Genomic DNA, 18,894 nt, shown 5'->3' on the forward strand with positions numbered 1-18,894 from the left:
TACAAATGCTCGTAGCATCGGGAACAAACAAGAGGAATTAGAGATGTGGACACGTCTATGGGGCTATGATATAATAGGCAGCACAGAAACATGGTGGGATGGCTCCTGTGACTGAAGTGTTGGAATGGAAGGTTACAGGCTCTTTAGAAAAGACAGGCCCGGTAGGAGGGGAGGGGGAGTTGCCCTTTATGTTAGGGATAGGCTGAAGAGTATGGAGCTCTGTCTGGGGACAGCTGAGCAGCCAACAGAGAGTTTGTGGGTCAGGGTTAAAGGGAGAACAGCGATGGGAGACATTACTGTGGGGATCTGTTACAGACCACCTGATCAAGAGGAACCTGTGGATGAAGAACTCTACAGACAGAGAGGAACAGCCTCATGCTCACAGCCTCTTGTCCTCATGGGGGACTTCAACCACCCTGATACCTGCTGGAGCGATGCTATAGTCCAGCACAAGCAATCCAGGAGGTTCCTCGATTGTGGGGAAGATAACTTCCATCTACAAGCAATAAAGGAGCCGACAAGGTGAGGTGCCGTGCTTGACCTTGTGCTCACCAACAGGGAAGGGCTCATTGGAAGTGTGACTCTCCAGGGCAGCCTTGGATGCAGCGATCATGAGATGATCCAGTTTCAAGATCCTCAGGCCAATGAGAAGAGCATGCAGCAAGCTCACTGCCCTGGACTGCAAGAGAGCAGACTCTGGCCTCTTCAGGAACCTGATTAGTAAGGTTCCATGGGATATAGCCCTAGAGAGCAGGGGGGCCCAAGACTCTTGGTTGATATTCAAGGATCACCTGCTACAAGCTCAGGAGTGTTGCACCCCGACTAGAAGGAAGCGCAGCAAGAGGACCAGGAGACCTCCTTGGATAAGTAAGAAGCTGCTGAGGAAAATTCAAAGGAAAAAAGAGGCTTATAAAAGGACAGGCAGCCTGGGAAGAGTACAGGGATGTTCTCCGGGAAGCTAGGGACCAGGTTAGGAAAGCTACAGCCCAGTTAGAATTAAACTTGGCTAGGGATGTTAAGGATAACAGGAAGGGATTCTATAGGTACGTAGCAAATAAAAAACAGACTCAGGACAACACAGGCCCCGTTTGGAAGCTATCGGGAGAACTGGCTACACAGGACTTGGAGAAGGCTGAGGTTCTGAATGACTTCTTTGCCTCAGTCTTCACTGGCAAAGGCTTTGACTGCACCACCCAAGTCTTGGAAGGCAGATGCAGGGACTGTGAGAATGGAGACCTTGGGCCCACTGTAGGAGAGGATCTGGTTCAAGACGATCTTAAGAACCTGAACATACACAAGTCCATGGGACCTGATGAAATCCATCCGTGGGTCCTGAAGGAGCTGGCAAATGAAGTTACTAAACCACTGGCCATCATATTTGAAAAATCATGGCAGTCAGGTGAAGTTCCTGATGACTGGAAAAAGGGAAATATAACCCCCATTTTCAAGAAGGGGAAAATGGATGACCCAGGGAATTACAGACCAATCGGTCTCACCTCCGTGACTGGCAAACTCAATTCATTTGCTATCATCCCATGTTCACTTAAATCATAAATGCAGTAGTTTCTTCCACTTTATCCACACAGAAATACTCCTTAGAAAGAAATTGCAATGCAGAAACAAATACTATCCATCCAAATAGACTTCATGTTCTAACTGCCAGCCTACTGACAAGCAAAGGTGCTCCATGATTACAAGTATGGGACAGCAGCCAGTACAGTGATACAGGAACCCTTTCAAATCTGAGCTAGCAAGGGATAAGAAATTACTTACTTTATAAGTTTTTATCACAGTGACTATACCCTGCAGGAAATATATTCTTGCATTTGGCTACTGCATGTACTATTAAGATCCATAATTTTCACATAATGCTCCTTAAAGAAGTAAAAACTATCACTAAACATAGTTTTGTCCAGCAGTACCTGATGATGAAATGACTGAGCTTTATACATGTCATCATGTGTAACTGAGCTACAATATCCAAATTCCTTCTGAAAACCCCTACCACTAACATGACAACACTGAAACACACAGGCATTGCAGGCGCAAATCTGCTTGACACATGCATAACACCTGTTCACAGGGACAGAACAGCATGTAAGTTTCCAGAAATACCTTCTTATCTAACCCCATTCCATCACACTTGGGGTTCCCTGGCTTTTGCCAGTAACGTTACTTCCACGTCCATGCACATGAGCTTAGTTAATATTTAATGTTCTTCCGTGGAGAGAAAAGACTAAAATCTACACACTCTAGACTGACACTTGCTCTTTTTATAAGTATGCATATAAATCTGCTTTGGGGGAATTCATTTAGTAGGAACATTTAAATGTGTTCTTGAAACTCCTAACCAAACTTAGTCTTCTTTGGTCCCTCAAACCTAAAACCAACTTTCCATCATCAACACCACAGATGTTAGAACTACAGATGTGCAAAAGACTCCCAGAATATTGGTTTCCTCTATGAAAAGACTACTTCAAAGTAAGTGTAATCTCCAGAAAGTGCAATCTTCCTTTCTGGAAAGCCAGGTTTTACTATGCCACAGTAGCCTGACAGGCAGGTCAGCACAAGCAGCAAACCTAGACCCTTGCAGCAGAAGTCAGTGTCAGATCAAGAACCTGGCTTAAATACCACACTTGGAACTTGACCGGTGAGTCAAGCATTGCCATCACAGCAGAAAGGGTTCTATGTACAGCTGTGACTCAAGTTCAACATTCTTAGCAGTAAGAATAATAGAGTAAATCTACACTGACCAAATGAGTTTGTTTTGGTAAAAAAGTGACCACCTTTATGGACTACACTTCACAGGCTACACTGTTCGGCTAGCCACAGATTCCACTCTCTGCTTCTCCTGTGCGTTTTCTTTTATGCCCTACAGGTTATCTGAAAACTAAAAGCAACACAAGAAATGCATACACAGAGAGTACTTTCAGGAATTCCTTAGCTTCTGCCCACTAGAATATAACTGGGAACTGACATGTCTTGACATCTGCTTAGGAACACTTGTGACAGCTAAAATAACGTTTATTATCTACAGGTATCCAATCCAGCAAGTTCCTTCCTAGTCATCACTATATGTGAAGTGTGCTATTGCTAAATGAACTATTTACAAATGTAAACTATGTAATTAAAGTTTTAAAATAAATAGACAGCCTTTACATTAGGTAGTAACCTGACAACAAGGTAGCAGATCATCCAGTTACATCTTTCAAAGTGATCTGTGTATGCTGCTCTTTTTTTGTTTTGAATGGAGAAAATCCTTGGCTCACAATCTGCAAGAACTTCCTAGGATTTCTTCATTTATGCTGGATAATTATGTAAAAACTCCTTAAGTTTTGTTGGATAGTCTGTCATCACTCCAGTTGCTCCTAGATCAAATGCTCTCTTGTATTCTTGTTCTTCATTCAGTACCCAAATATACACCTGTAAAATGGGATAGAACGACAAATTATTCCAGGAAATACTCAAAGAAATAGAAAAGGTGCCTTTTGACTTAAATTATTTCATGGGAGAGATGATGCCACATATATTTAAAACAATAAATTATTACACTCAGATGCCAAAGACATAGACACAAACACATCCAACTCCTCCCTCACCCTCCAAATGGAGACATTTTCTAGTGGTGATTCCAATTCCATTTTACTACTTTCAGAGACCTCAGATATTTGTATTCAATTATTTTGTTAAAAGCCCAGAACATGTGAGCAGTTTAGCAGATTTTGTAGGTTTAATTTTGAGGTGTTTGTATGTGGATTTTAAAGAAATTTAAAGATTTTTTTTTCCAAACATACAATTCTTCCTCTGCAACAACAGAACTGCAAATATAAGAGCATAAGCTATTGCTCAGAAACCAAAAAGCAATGCATAACCTAGCAACACACAGAACATGTTGGGGAGAACACAAACCCATCTTAAGGCCATATGCAGCTGGTTCAAATTCTCACTATGTTAAAAGCACATTTTTCTTTCTCTTTGCCACACTGTACCTGAATGCCTCGAGCAGTGAGGTGGTCAAACAGTGCCTTCCGCATCAGCAGTCTGCAGAAAGGACAATGATGTTATTTAAGAGCTTGAAGTATATATGAAATTTTCAATGCGTTCTGATACTCTGTAATAATGTTTTTCATACAGCATTTAGATTCAATGTTTTCCAAAAGAGATTAGAAACCTAATTATAGAAAACCTTTAGCTCAAGCAACTCAAGCCTGATTAACACAGTACCCAGAAATCTGCATTAGCTGTGGGTATTTGTATCAACCCTTTTGCAGATCAAATCCAGCAGATTCCTTCATTGTATATGTACCCTGCACCATGTCTGATGAATTAATCCCTTTGCTTTCAGAAGAGATCTTAACTCTACTAGCCACTTAGGAAATCAAGCTGACAGATACCAGACACAGAAGAGCCAGTAGAAATAACTGCAATCACAAAGTGTGTTACTAGGTTGCCTCTGAAGCATGGATATTCTTCAAATGCAAAGTGCTCCATGTGAGCCAAACGGCACCTCCTCTAACAACATTATGAAACAGTCACAATCCCATGAAACATGAAAGCTGCATTCTGAATCTACTTGCATGCTAATTAGCTGACCACAGTTAATGGCAAGCTAAATAGACTAAATTGGAACAATGACCACTTACTGCACCTCAGTATGTTTCAGTTTACGAAAAGTAAAAGCACAGCAACACCTACGTAAGATTTAGGTATAACTTACCCTGTACTGATAAAAAAGCTAGAGGAAACTGAGAAAATAAATAACTAAATTCCAACACAACAAGTAGCTATAGCAATAGTCTTGGTTGCTCAAGCCAACTGTTAAAATGTAGGCAAATAGAAATAAAAGTGTAATCAGATACAATCTTACGTGTCAGCTAGCCAGATAATAAATTTCTGGCTTCTTGTCACTTTCTGTGGTTCTTTCAGCCTGTTGAGGAAGAGAAAATATTACCAGGGCACAGTATAAAATATTAAGATGTTCCTGCAAAAGGAACATAAAGAATTAATCTTGCAGTTTCTCAAATTAGAACAGCAATTTCACTATGACAGTGACTTAGAATTGGGTTACATGAGAGAAATGCACCACATTTAAGAGAAGCAGCAGAGACAGGTATTCATCAGCATTTGAGTACAGTATGATAAAAATAGAGCATGTGAAAACTTGTATTTACCCTACTAATGACTTGCCTCTTGGCCTTAATCAGACTAATTTGTTCTCAACAAAGAGGGAGAAAAGTACAAGAATTAGTTATTTGTATGGAACTGCTCCATATTACTATCTAGATGGCCAGCTGCAAAGGTATCTGTGTGAAGGCAGTATTCACAGAAAATGCTGTAAACAGGCAACACTGGTATACACAGGCACCCCACACGAACAAGTGAATAACCTGGAGCTGTACAGAGACAGGTTAGCTACAGAGGAGGAGGGTTCTACATATTTCTCTGAGGAATGTACAGAAATGCCTAAATTAACAAAAGAGTCTCCTCACTCCATAGGTGTTGACTAAACCAATGTTCAAGGAGGCATCATCATTCACTTGCTTTACTATAATTTCAGAACAGCAGCCACCAATGGACTCAAACTCACTTGAGGATGATTGAAGGCATGGGAATCTCCAAGAATTCTTCCTTGAAAGGAATGAATGGCAGCAGACCAGTGTAGAACAGGCCAAGAAGCAGGAGGACACGTTGCAAACAGAAGATGATGGGAATATCAGCGTTCTGCACAGGAACCACGAAAGCAAGATTCTAAATTACCTTGGTAGATAGTTAAGTCTGTTGCAATTAAATTTATTCATCACTACACATTTAAAGTTTAGTGCTTGCAATTAAAGATTTAAGCTGCCAACTGTTTATGACATGCTTGCACTGAATTTAAATTACTCTTTCTTGTAGCCTGTAATCCAAGTAACAGTTTCATACAGTTTGAAGGGGCAACAGGGACCTGAAAAGGCAAAGTTTCACTGGCTGCAGTACTGCATTTGTTACCTGCTTTCACCATCTTTCCAGACTGTATAACACTACACGTTCCCTGTCAAACAAGTATTACTACAAAGAAGATGATGTGCTTTAGCACGGGACTTGTTACAGTTTGATATCACATCAACTTGCATCACAACATATTTTAAAGATGCTGGTTTATGAACTAAAGTATCTGGGTATTGATGCTACAAAAATGAACAAATATAAGTGCTTTTCAGGTAAGAAATGGTGTGTTGTCCTGAATAGATAAATTAGAACAATATCCATACCCTCAAATAGATCAGTTTCACTCAGGTGCAGAACCCTTTTGGAGAAAACAAAGTTTTAATTTAATTCTAAATGGTACAACTCCTCAAAAAAGAAATAAAAGAAATAAACCAGAAAGAAATAAAATCTACAGCTGTAAACCAGCTTTATACCAATGTGTGTGTCAGCTAGTGGTCACATCCATTATTCCCATTAAAAAAAACAGACAATGAGCAATCCTTAGAAAAATGTCTTTTGTAGCAGATGAATGATGTGCAAACCAGCCTGTAACAGTTCCTGGCATAAAATCATGCCTCCCTGTATCTTACAGAACAAGAATAAAACATGATTAAGCTTAATATGGATGTTAACTGTGTTTGATTTATCCTAACAGCACAGTAAGCAGAATACGTCTAAGCACAACATTTCTCATCACATCTAGAAAGTTAGGCATAGCTGACTAAATATTGATTTACAGGGTGCTTTGCTGTACATTTGTCACCACACAGTAACAAGTAAGCAAGAATGAAGCTTAGCTGGACCTATTCTTACCTCCTTAAGACACTTTGATACGACCTCGTAATTGACATTCCCCCATACTGTCAAATGCTCTCTCTTATACTGACTCACCAGCTCAGAAACCTGCAACATAAAAAAGTAGAACCCTCAGATGTATTCACTGAAATTATGTGCAGCATTACTTAATGGAAACACTACTTCCTACTTTTCAACTATGCAAGTCATTAACAATAGTTCTTCTATACCTTTTCCCATCTTAAGAGGGAAAGAAATAAGTGATCAGGTCAGTGGATAAAAGGAAAGACCATTATATCTAAATGTCATGGTTTAACCCCTGCCAGCAGCTAAGTACCATGCAGTTGCTCACTCACTCCCCTCAGTACCCCAGTGGGATGAAGAGGAGAACCAGAATAAAACGCAAAAGAATCTGGGTTGAGAGAACAGTTTAGTATTTGATGTAAAACATAACAAAGAGAGGGGAATAAACACCAAGAGAAAACGAGTGATACACACTACAGCTGCTCACCACCCACTGACCAATGCCCAGCATGTCCCCCAACAGTGATCAGTGGCTCCCACCCAATCTCCCCCCACAAGTTTCTATACTAGGCATGACGTGCTGTGGTATGGAATATCCCTTCGGCTAATTCGGGCCAGGTGTCCTAGATGTGCTCTCTCCTGGCTTCTTGTGCCACTACTCACTGGCAGAGCATGAGAAATGACAAAGTTCTTGACTTCAGGTAAGCACTTCTTAGCAACAACTGAATCATTGGTGTGTTATCAACACTATTCTCATACTAAGGCTAAAACGCAGCACTGTAGCAGGAAGAAACTAACTACCTCAAATGCAGTCAGGGCAATACAAAAAGGTCCCTAGAGAACTTAAGGAAACTCAATGGCAAAACAGTATCTGATAGAAAGCAGATCTCCTTTTCTGTGATGAGCACTTATCTTTACACTGACACTGGTTTTATGCTGCTGTGGCAAGAAAGACTCTTCACATGAAGTACAAACCAAATGTATCTCTAGCAGTGTGGCATCAGTTTCATGTCAATATAAAGGGCCAGTAAAGAGCTGCTTGCTGGATATCTTGCACGAGATCACTTCATACATGAAGCAAGATCTAACACGTGAAGGATTAAGCAGCCCAAGAGCACAGACTGCCATTAATCCAAGAAACTAAGAAACTTCTTTGGAATTTCAACATCGTTACATGACATTCAGTCTCAGTTCAGCACGGATTTTCATGTACCTTTTTGATCAACACATTGTTGTTCACTTTGATGTCAATGTTGACAGGAGTTTGTGGAAATGCCTCAAACACCTCTTTCAGGAGTGGAATACGGTTATCTTTTCCCTCACAGTGACATTCTGGGAAAAAAAGAAAGTTGTCAATGCTGTGGTCATTCTTAATATACCACAGATAAAAGCTGAGATGTCAGAACATTCATTATCTTAACATTTTAAAAGGATATAGTTCCTAGACTTAGCATGTTTTTCAACTATTAACGAAAAAGGAATTTACTTCACTCAGCTGCAATTCATTGTGACAAGCACATTTCCATAATGAAATGCCCTGAAAATACTGCACGTTTAGGTTTTAACGTCACAAAATTCATTATTTAGCAACAGTAGATGTGCAGGCATCACTACAATCCTGAAACAGCAAACATTAGGGTTAGGGTTAGGGTTAGTTACCACATACCAAATGCAATGAGATTAATAGGGAATGCAATAAAATGACAAATTTTTCTTCTAGGAAAATTTACTGCAGAAGCATCATGAGTAAAGGGAACAAAAGGCAAAACCCCCAAACTCTATTGTATGAAACTGCTTATGGCTCTAAGGAATTACCTGAAGGCTTTTGCCATTTCTTTGTATTTTAAGTATTTTGCAATTTTGAACAGAAAAGTTTAACAATAAATTTGCTTGCTGGGCAACTGAAATATGGAAAGGTTATAGAAGACAGTCATGAACTCCCTGAAGAGAACACATTCACTATCATCTCCAGTAGCCTTTTCCAGATGGCAATGTTCTCAGTTTTAGCCTGTGTGCTTTATTCAAATTACAATCCCACAAATCAGTTTTCACAAGAAAAGAGTTTATGTTTTTTAATACATTTTCTTCTCTTGCAGCAATACTCATACTGAACTTTGTCGCACATACAGTAACTACTGCTCTTTTCATCTATCTTCTGAAGACGTCTGTATTATCTGACATCTTGTAGTACTTCAGGCCCAGAGTGCAAGAGCACAATGACACTTATATGGTAAAGAAACTCTCTTCTGCCTTCTCTTAGTTTTTCAGAACAACACATTTTCAATCAGCACCTTCTGGAGAACTCACAGGCGAACTAGAAAGCAGTTGCAATAAGTAGACAAGCAAACAACAGAAATGTTCACTTGGAAGAGATATATGACATCTTAAACTTCATCACTGCCAAGTGATGTGGGAAAAAGAATCTATTTTGGTTTCTAAACCTAGGACTGTATTTTCTCTTTAAAACTTCTCTTATCAAGATACTGATGGAAGCAAAACCACTTTTCCCTTTGCCAATTTGAAATCGTCACAATACAACAATGGAAACTTAGTTACTGTAAACTGAAACACCAGGAGACAAAAACTTACCTTTCTGAAAGGTGACATCCAACTTGCAGAGATATGGTGGAAGTTCCTTAAAAATAAAGGGAAATGGAACACTAATTCAAATGTGGGAATGTAATCATCCCTTTTTTGGAAAAAGACAAAATAAAATATTCATAAGCCATGTGAGTTACCTTTAAAGACAAAACCTTTTTTAGAATCCTCTTGCCCACAAAGTTATTTTATGACTGTTTATTCTTACTTGAACTATTTGGCATTCTTAGACTTGTGCTACCTGTAGCTGAATAAGTCAAAACATTTCCAGATACTTGTCTGAAAATTCTGATAATTCCATTTCAATATCAGATGGAAAGACAGTTCTGTAAAACAAGACTTTTAAAACAGTAAATGCAGGTGGGATTCACCTGCCCATTGTCCCACTGAAAAGCTGGTCACACAAAAAGGAGCTTGTTGATTAAGCTGCCTTCACCATCAGTATGGCAAAGCAGGCCCATTTCCAGACAGGTCTTCAGCCTGCTCCTGGAAGGAGTCACCTTCTGGAAATGTGCTGGGTGTGATCCTCTGACTGCACATGGAGCTGAGTTAACTTGTTCTTTCAGTAAAACAAGAGGAATCCTCTCAGGTTTTGGATATCAGACATACATGCACACGAGCTTCCTGCCACCCCAGTCACTCCACAAACACAGTTTTAAATATCATCTAGCACTATTGTTTTTTCTTTCAACTTACAGAGTATTTGAGGTCAGATATGTTGACATCAACTCCTGTTGATCGCTTCAAGTTCTCATCATGGGACACAACCACTTGCTCATCTTTTGTCAGGTGACAATCCAACTCCAACATGTCTGTTCCTATATTAACCGCACTGGAAGCAAAGAAGCCTGCCTTGAACCACACATGTATTTGGTAAAGATCCAAACATGTTATTCAACTAAACTAATCCCACTGGAATTACTTTGGATGCTTTATGATGCAATGATTCCTCACCATCTTGCTCCAAAGCGAGAAGCAAGTAACTGCTGCAGTGAGAAACCTCATGCAAGAGCAAACAAGGCATCATGAATCAGAGAGAAAATTTAAACTTTGGCTTCATCCTCCATAGAGATCAAGTAGCTGTTGATTCCAGCTTACCACCTCAGGAGTCAGAAACTGACTTCTAAAGTAGTTTTCAGTGATGTTTATTAGGACCACTGGAAGAAGACAGTTCTTAAAAAAACCATAATAAATTTTGTGGGAAGCATAGACAAGTGTCAGGGACATGAAAGCCCTTTTTGACTTGATTTAAGTTCATCAGGAAATTAGCAATGGGGATTTTGGCTGGCAAATGACATTTAAAAAAATTAAATACTTTAATGAAAAATTTGTAATATTAAATTTTGAAAAAATACAAACCACTAGAAGCCAGTCATACTTTTCAAAGAAAAAAGATCCACTTCTGTTCCAAGCTGCTGCTCTGAAGAGTTCTAATCCAATTCCAAATCCACTCTATCAAAGCTTAGCTTATAAGCATAAAGAAAGCAGAAAGCAGCAGCAGCAATAATACTGATGAAAAATAAATACAGGAAACCTTACACTAGAGAAGAACTAACAACAAGAAGTGAATTGCTCATTTCCTTAGAAAAGATACTCAGAAAGTCCCAGCAGACAGCAGAGAGTCCTGATCTGAAGCATGGACACTTCCCTCAAAACACCAGGCTATATTCATTTTTAACCACCTATGAACAAACCTGTAACATCTGAGAATACAGTTTATACAAGATCCAAAGCTCTGTGACTTCACTAACAGCCTTTTCCTTACCTACAGATGTGCCCCAAACATTCACAAATGCAATAACAAAGCAAACCAAAAAAAACCATAATAAAATTGAACATACTCCTTAAGGGTTTAACACAATTTCTGGCCCAGTTGGGATAATGACCAAGACAACGGCTGTCAAATTAAAACCAATTTATTAACTGTTTTCCAGTGCCACTAATTAAGAATTAGGAGAAGAACAAAATCCTATTACACATGAAGGATACACAGCCTGTTCCATGTAATTCTGCCTCCTGAGGAACAGCATCTCCAAACACACTGCAGGAGATCTGCCAAATCTGTAGATGTTCCCAGCTAGTATCATGTATTATTAATTAACCAGCCAAATTTAGTAGAAATATTACTGCTTAAGAAATTCAGGAGTGATGCTACATGGAAAGATGAGAACAACAACTTTCCTTGTTAACAAATCTGGGAAGTTGCCAGGCTCTTACTAGCAGCTTGCTGCTAAATAAGCTCCCTTAAAGTGCCAAGTCTTTTCAGCTGGAAATCAGTTTGTTCTGCAGCTCTATAATAACACATCAATGTACAGGACTCCAGAGAAGACTACAGATCTCTCCAGATTCAGAAGAATGTGTTGGATTCAACTGCTCCAGAACAAAAGTTGTAAAGCAGACTCCCATTTGCAAATTAAGATGATTGAGCTCTTTGCACTTACGTTTAACTCCAACTGTTTTCAAGTAAAATGACATACCAGAAACTAGCTAAGAAAAGCCTTACTTTGCAAATTAAATTCCACTAGGCAACACTTAATGTAGCACAATGTATAGAGTTTATAAATACTAACTTATCTCATTCCTGTAACTACAGTGTTTAAAGCTTTCTCTCTAAAGTATGCTCATAAAAGAAAAGGAATACAATAAGAAAATACCTGGAGAGTTTACTTAGCAGCTTCTTGTCAAGACAAAGCTAAAGTACATGGTTCTATTAGGGATTATTAAACTAGTAATTAAATCCTTATGGCATCTTTTATGCCAGATCCCCAAATACTTTAAGACACAAAGTGTCTCTCTTAGCTTAAAATCAGTTATTTTAAAATCTAAACCCACCACAGCAACATTTAAATGCAATATAACATGATTACAGCCCCCCCCAAAATATCTAGTAGTCATTTTACCATGCAAAAACAAAGTACTGTCTTTGGTACGAAAAGCTTATAATTGCTTTCCAGAATATTTATAAATTAAGCTAGTTAGAGGTTGAAATTCCCACTAAGCCCTCTCCTTTTATATGCTTTATGTACTACTATAATAATTTTTTCATTGTCATGCAACAGTACTAAATATTCTCCAATTGCTGTTAAAGAGTAAATAGCATAAATAAAACCATCTGCTTGTCAATACTTAGGTTACTGTCAACAAGGCAAAACCAAGGGGATAGGTCTTATGCTGCAGACAAGCATCCTCTCTTGGATTCAACTACATCATCAGTCAAATATGGCAGTGTGTGCAAACCTGCAGAAACAGCTCTTGCAGGCTTCATGCAAAATCTGATGCATAAAAATGATGGATTAGCTCATACGAGACACCTGAGCCCATCTAGCTTAATTTTTTACCATGCAGATCACCAGTTTTCTTCCCAATTCCTTTTGGTAGCTTACCAGTGGAGATAGGAATGATCAGATAGGAAGGACAAAGCCTTTACCCCTTGACAGAAGAAGCCAGAAGACTTTCTACTGCCTAATGCAGTAATTGCTCTGATTCTGCTTTCTGCAGGAGTACAATGCCTTTATCTAACCAATCTCAAAGTAACTGCACTTTGACATCAGCAGTTGTGATGAGTTCAAAAAGCAGACCTCAACACGTTTGTTACCACTGTAATCATTACAAATAATTAGAATGGTCAGAGGAGAGTCAGACAAATGTCTGTATTACCACAAAACATTATCTGACTCCTAGCACAGTCCTTACTCCAACTACTACAGCTCACTTCTGGAAATGAGATAAAAATAAGTTATGATGTAATTCACTTTGCAAGAGCCCCACAGGTTTAAAACCAGTATGATACTAAATGAAAATTAAGAAATGGTTAAAAAGCAGAAACAGAAAAAAAACACACTTTCAGAAAACACAGCAGCAGACTTGAGAAAAGGCAGATCAGCAGGAAAAAAAACCCCAACAAACCAAAACACAAAAGTGTGCTAAGCTTCCATGGAGACAGAAAATACTGCAGTGCTTTCAATAGCACTGCTCAGTTGGGAACGCTGGCACTCCTCAGCCTGCAAGGAAATGTGCAAACTGATGAAGCTACTTAGCAAAAAGCAAATTTAAAAAAAGCCTAAAACAATCAAAACAAAAAGAAGCCTAAGTAATGTGGTCACTTCTCACTGGAAGCTAGAGTTTTAGATATGCTTCCTTTTGAAATGCCTTTGAGAACCTTGTTAGAATACACTACTTACATTCTGGGGACTTAAAAGGCTTTCCATTTTAAAACCCTTGATAAAAGGCTTTCAGTTCATATATATATAAAGGGAAAAAACATAACACAGACATTTTAGATAGATTTACAGAGGATTTCTTACAGCCATAACAACAGTCAACAGATTCGAACTTCCTGAAATCCAGCCTTGTATGCTAATATGCTAACTGGTCTAGGATATGATCTGAAATACCTTTTGTGAAACATCAATGCATCTCGAGAAAACAGCTATTGGTTACAAAAAATAACTTTATAATGATACATAAATTAATAGACGTAATCACCATTAAATATGGAAGCAGTATTGCTTCATGTTTTATTTAACACAGGAGGAATCAGGCCTCAGGGGTTTTATTTCAAATGGCCAGTCCACCATGTTATCAAGTGCAACTCATAGTTTGTGATACCCCAATTCCTTCCTGTTTAAATTGGAGTGATGTTTAGCAACCTACAGAAGTCACCCAAAGGAGAGATGACTTTCAGAAAGAGGACACTGTGCCCCAAACAACTGATGAAATCGTATCTTCCTTGATTGCTTCACTCATTGCAAACAGAGAGAACACCACTGACTTAGGCATTATTAGTTCCATTTGTACTCACTGGTGAAAGGCTGCCATTGTGTTTTCCAGGTTTTCTCCAGCACCTACAAAAGTAACAAAAATTAAAACGTGAAAATTCCTTTTCCTCCCCTCAATCCCAGTGGAAATAAATATTTTTTTTTAAAAAATAATAAATAAAATATGTATATTTTGAGGAAATATTTGGAGGTAGTATGAAGCTAGAGTCAGAAATCCTTGTGCCACAAACCTACTGGAGAGACCCAAGAGACAGGACTTCCTGAAGGGAAGGGGGAGAATACCGTTCTCTTGTATTTGTGTAACAAAATGTGTCCTGGTTTGTTTTACCAGAGGTTGAATGCCGTTTTTCCTTAAAGGCACTGTATTTGGCTATAACAATATGCTCCACAGGCATAGCAACAGTATATGCAAAATGTCTGCTCCCACTAACTCTGAAGGAACACAAGGAAAAGAAAGAAAGGAAAAAAACCCACAACCCAAAACAAAAGGGGGAGGTGGGGGGGGAAGCATCCAAGACTCTCTAAAGCTGATATTCCCTAAAGGTGTGACCCAGTTGATGCTCAAAGAGGCAACAACCTCTTTTCTCAGTGCAAGAATACACCTTGAAACAGCACAAATCTGTCAGTGAAGGCTTGTGCTGCTGGCAAAAGGAGGCCTCATACACAAGAAATGAAACACACATCAACTCCAGTTAAGAAGTGAAGGCATCAGCATTCTCTCTCAGGCAGGAGTAAACTCTTTAAGCCATCATTCTCAACATAAAAACCTTTGAAAGTCAGCCTGGTTAGGGAGGGGAAGAGCTTGTTTGTGCCTTCTCCCTCCCTTAGAAAACAGGCAGTGTTATAGACTGAAATCCAACTTCAGGAAGATCCACGTACCAATTAGGATATCAATGCAAATTTAAGTATCTATTGACAGTGGTGAATGACAGACTTTGTAAACACCAATTATAAAAGCTCCAATTAAGGCTTAGCCTATTAATGAGGCCTCATCAGTACGTCCTTACACAAGTCTGTGCTTAGTTACTTAACAAAAGCAATGCAATTCTATGCAGTCACAACTAGCAATTTAATATTGTTATTATCAGGTGAGCTTGCATTGGCAAATTCAGACAACAAAAGACTTAATTGACTTATAGTGACACAACCTGTATTGTTTATCATGAACCAATACAGTAAATCCACAGCAGCTTCTGTGTTCAGGCATTCACTAATATTTTATAGAATTTGAGGGCAGAACTGGGAATAAGCCAAGTGGCAAAAGTGACTGAGGGGATAGAGCAGAGCATGAGAATCTCATTGTATACTTTGATGATTGCCTAATAGATGGGGAAAACCTGCACAGGACTTGGATGGTCAGTTACAAGTTAACTGCAATAAAAATTGAGGTTTTAGATAACTTATCAATTGTGACAACTCAGCCCATGCATCCTGCATGGTAAGAGAGGGGAAAAAAAATCCTGAGTCAGCCTTCAATTTGTGAACAAACCAACAGTATCTTAACATTCCTGGGCAGAAAGTCCCAAAAATACAACTTAAAAGTGACTGATTTGACAAGTCACGTGTTAGGGAGGTAGGTATGGCAAGTCAAACCAGTTGGTAACAAAAAGCCTGACTTGTAGAGTTCCATGAAAATGAGGAAAAAAGTTGAGAGATCAGGTGAAACAGAACTCTAGGTTAGCAACATGGCTTCCACAAACCACACTCAGAAAAGGGAACCAAGACAAGCAAGTGATTCAATGTGCTAAGTCATTTCCCCTCCTTAAAAATGAAAAGGCTGGGCTGACCAAAGGTCTTCTGACAGCTACTTAAATGCACCTTCAGGTCCATGTCTCATCCCCTTATGTTGTTGCATTTCCCACACAGAAATCACCTTCCCCAGCAAACTTCAGCATCCTATGAGCCAAAATGTAACATCAAAAACCTACTATTATATATTCTAACTTTGAAAGCACTACCATGGAAAAAGACGGAGTCAATGTCAAGCACCAACTCAAGGAGGGTTCTTCCCCCTGATGTAAGCAAGACAGGCTGTTAGCAAGAATACTGCCAGCATATCAAGGGAGGTGACTGTTGTCCTCAGCACTAGTGAAATCACACCTAGAATGACACACCCAGTTCTGGGCTCCAAAGTACAAGACAGACACGGATCTACTTGCACAAGTCCATTGAAAAGAAGGGATGCTATGAAAATTAAGGAATAAAAGATTCTTGCATACAATGAAAGGTTGTGAGCGCTGGAATTGTTTCACCTGGAGAAGAGAAGCTTTGGAGGCTATTACCCACGTGTATAAATACCAGATGGGAGGAAGTAAGGAAGACTGCATCAGACTTTCCTTGGTGGTGCCCAGGGAAAGGACAAGAGGCAACAGGAACAAATTGAAATACAGGAAACATGGTTTATAAACATAATAAAAACCCTTTTTTATTGCAAAAGAGAACAAGCTCTGGAATAGGCTGCCCAGAGAAGCTGTGGAGCTTCCATCCTTGGATGTATTAAAAACCTAACTTGACAAGGTTGTGAACAACCTTTGCTGTAGTCACCCTTGGTCTGGTCTGCCCAGATGAGATGATCCCCAGAGGTTCTTTCCAATATCAACTCTTCTGTGGTTCTGTAAAAATCAGCATGCTACCTTGCCTCAAAGACCCTGTAACCCAACCCATGAAGCAGGCACTGGCAGATGACTCTTAATACAGAACATCAAGACCTCATTACTGTTTTCAGAAGTGACTCATTTTAAAATTATACAGAAGTGAAGAAATAATTCAGGGATGCTTGCACTAATGAACTAGAAACCAGCATAAGAACATTTCTGTGTGAAGAAAGAAGCAAAATCAACCCCCACAGACTTATACTTCAGAACAGAAAAAGCCAAACAAGTTAAATGTTACCTTGATCTATCAAGTTAACAGAAGTAATGCAGTAGACAACCTCACACTGCGTCTAAAGCTACAGCATGACTAAAGCTTGATGAGAACTTAAGCCCCACAGGAATCTAAGTTACAAGGTAAACACTACAGAGTAGAGAGTACCTGACCTTCAGTCTCACAGTACCCAACAGCTAGCAAGCTGCCCAAATGCTAAGAGTTGTACCTCCACCACAGGTGTATTTCACACTACACAGGCACAGAACAACTCAAAGGCTGTGGACTTTGTCTCTGAACAAATAATGAATAATCCTCCTATTGAGTAAGGCTTTCCTGTTCTAAGGGTGCTTAGCGCAACTAGTCAAAATACTTCCTCTCCAGGCTCAGGGCAGTATTATCTTAACTAAGGTAACTGCAAAGAAGTAAAAACAAAAGCAAGCTCCAAATTCTCTGCAGGTTTTTAAATAGCTGGCAAATTAACAAACAGTAACAATCAAAACCGAGAACCTTTGTTCATGGAATGAAAAAACACCAGGAAACAGCTAATACATGCACCCCAAAGCAAAAGGTGCATTTTATGCTATACTTAAAACAAGAGTTACAACAAAATTAATCTGATGTATAAACGAAATAAATGTGAGTAATAAAATCTGTAAGAGATAAGCTCCAGCTTTTGTATTTTGATAATTCAAGGCAGTAGTTAAGGACCATTGGCTACAAATGTTATCAAACACAGCACAAGATGTGACACTGGAAACCGGTTAAACTCTGCATCGGACACATCTCCCATGTTTACTAGAAAAGTGACTTTTCATGAACTAACTAAGGCAGAAGGGGAAAGTGCAGAACTGATCTTCACAGAACAGGAAAATACAATTTCCTGTATTTTCTTTCCTCCTGATACTGAGGAAAAGGTAGAAGAAACTTTAAAACTGTTTTAGAGAGATGCAAGCAGCCTGCCCACAAGGCCTTGGCACAAGGTGTATGGAGGAAACAAAACTCGCACAATGGGATGGGTTTCACCACAGCGCTGAACCATTTAAACTGTCTCGAACTGAAGGGGAGCAAGAACAAAGTCACGGCAAACTGCATTTCTTCTGCAATCAGAAAGCAAAGCACATAGGCGTTTAGAGGCAAGAAGATTCACCTTTGGTACCTGGTTTAAGCCACCTCTTTCATTAGGAGGAGAAATGCCATAGTACAGAATCATTAAAGCAAGTAATATGTACGTTTGAGAGGCGAACCATCCCGACCCAAGTAACACAAGCAGTTTTGGGCTGACGCCTTCCGAGCTCGCAGATTGATTCAGCTCTGAAACCAAGCCCTGGTCAGCAGGTGGCTCCTAAAATTAGGCTGCGGGAGGAAGGTCCAAAGGGAGCGGGCAGCGCCCAGGGGCCCTTCAGCACCCTCCGCAGGGCTCCGGAGCGCCCTGAGGCAGCGGGGAGCCCCCAGCCCACCTGAGGGGAGCCCCCCCCCGCATCCCGTCACTCACCGCCGCGGTGGGAGATGTGCCGGCAACGGAAGCGCTGCCGCTTGGGCCGGTGGAGCAGCCCCGGACACTTGAGGAGCAGAGCTGAGGTGAGGACGTATCCACCCAGCGTGGAGAGCACGTACAGCACCGCCGACATCCTGCGCCTGCCGCCGGCTGTGTCCTGCTGCCCGCCCGGCCCGGCGCTGCGCGAACCGCTACCGCGCAGCCGCACCGCAGCCCCCAGTGCGCAGGCGCGGGGCCCCCTGCCCTCCCCGCCGGCGCCTCCGCCGTGAGGCGCCCGGCTGAGGCGGGCGGAGCGCGGTAGGGCCCTCGGCCGGTCGCACACCTTGCACCGGTACAAGCGGTCCCCAAACGCCGCCAGGCACTTCCAGC

At 40.3% G+C, this 18,894-nt stretch overlaps 1 protein-coding gene across 1 annotated transcript; it reads right to left on the reverse strand.

The window, feature by feature from the left end:
• Nucleotides 1–1,423: 1,423 nt before the first annotated feature.
• Nucleotides 1,424–18,671, reverse strand: GDPD1 (glycerophosphodiester phosphodiesterase domain containing 1). Its single transcript, XM_005141709.2, has 10 exons — nt 18,523–18,671; nt 14,186–14,228; nt 10,081–10,216; nt 9,376–9,421; nt 8,000–8,118; nt 6,781–6,870; nt 5,588–5,721; nt 4,868–4,927; nt 3,990–4,041; nt 1,424–3,423 (listed from the first exon to the last, which is right to left on the reverse strand). Exons 1-10 carry the CDS (start codon nt 18,656–18,658, stop codon nt 3,301–3,303), a joined length of 939 nt encoding a protein of 312 aa, XP_005141766.1. The 5' UTR covers nt 18,659–18,671; the 3' UTR covers nt 1,424–3,300.
• Between the last annotated feature and the right edge of the window lie 223 nt (nt 18,672–18,894).

This window comes from Melopsittacus undulatus, chromosome 13, assembly GCF_012275295.1.
Source record: "Melopsittacus undulatus isolate bMelUnd1 chromosome 13, bMelUnd1.mat.Z, whole genome shotgun sequence".
In the NCBI taxonomy this organism is placed as follows: Eukaryota; Metazoa; Chordata; class Aves; order Psittaciformes; family Psittaculidae; genus Melopsittacus; species Melopsittacus undulatus.

Excerpts from the sequence above, each read along its gene's own strand:
- GDPD1 (XM_005141709.2), bottom strand. The coding sequence starts at position 18,658 with ATGTCGGCGGTGCTGTACGTGCTCTCCACGCTGGGTGGATACGTCCTC. Across the intron at positions 14,229-18,522 it reads GCACATCTCCCACCGCGGCG|GTGCTGGAGAAAACCTGGAA; the intron begins GTGAGTGACGGG and ends TTACTTTTGTAG. Across the intron at positions 3,424-3,989 it reads TCACTGCTCGAGGCATTCAG|GTGTATATTTGGGTACTGAA; the intron begins GTACAGTGTGGC and ends CCCATTTTACAG.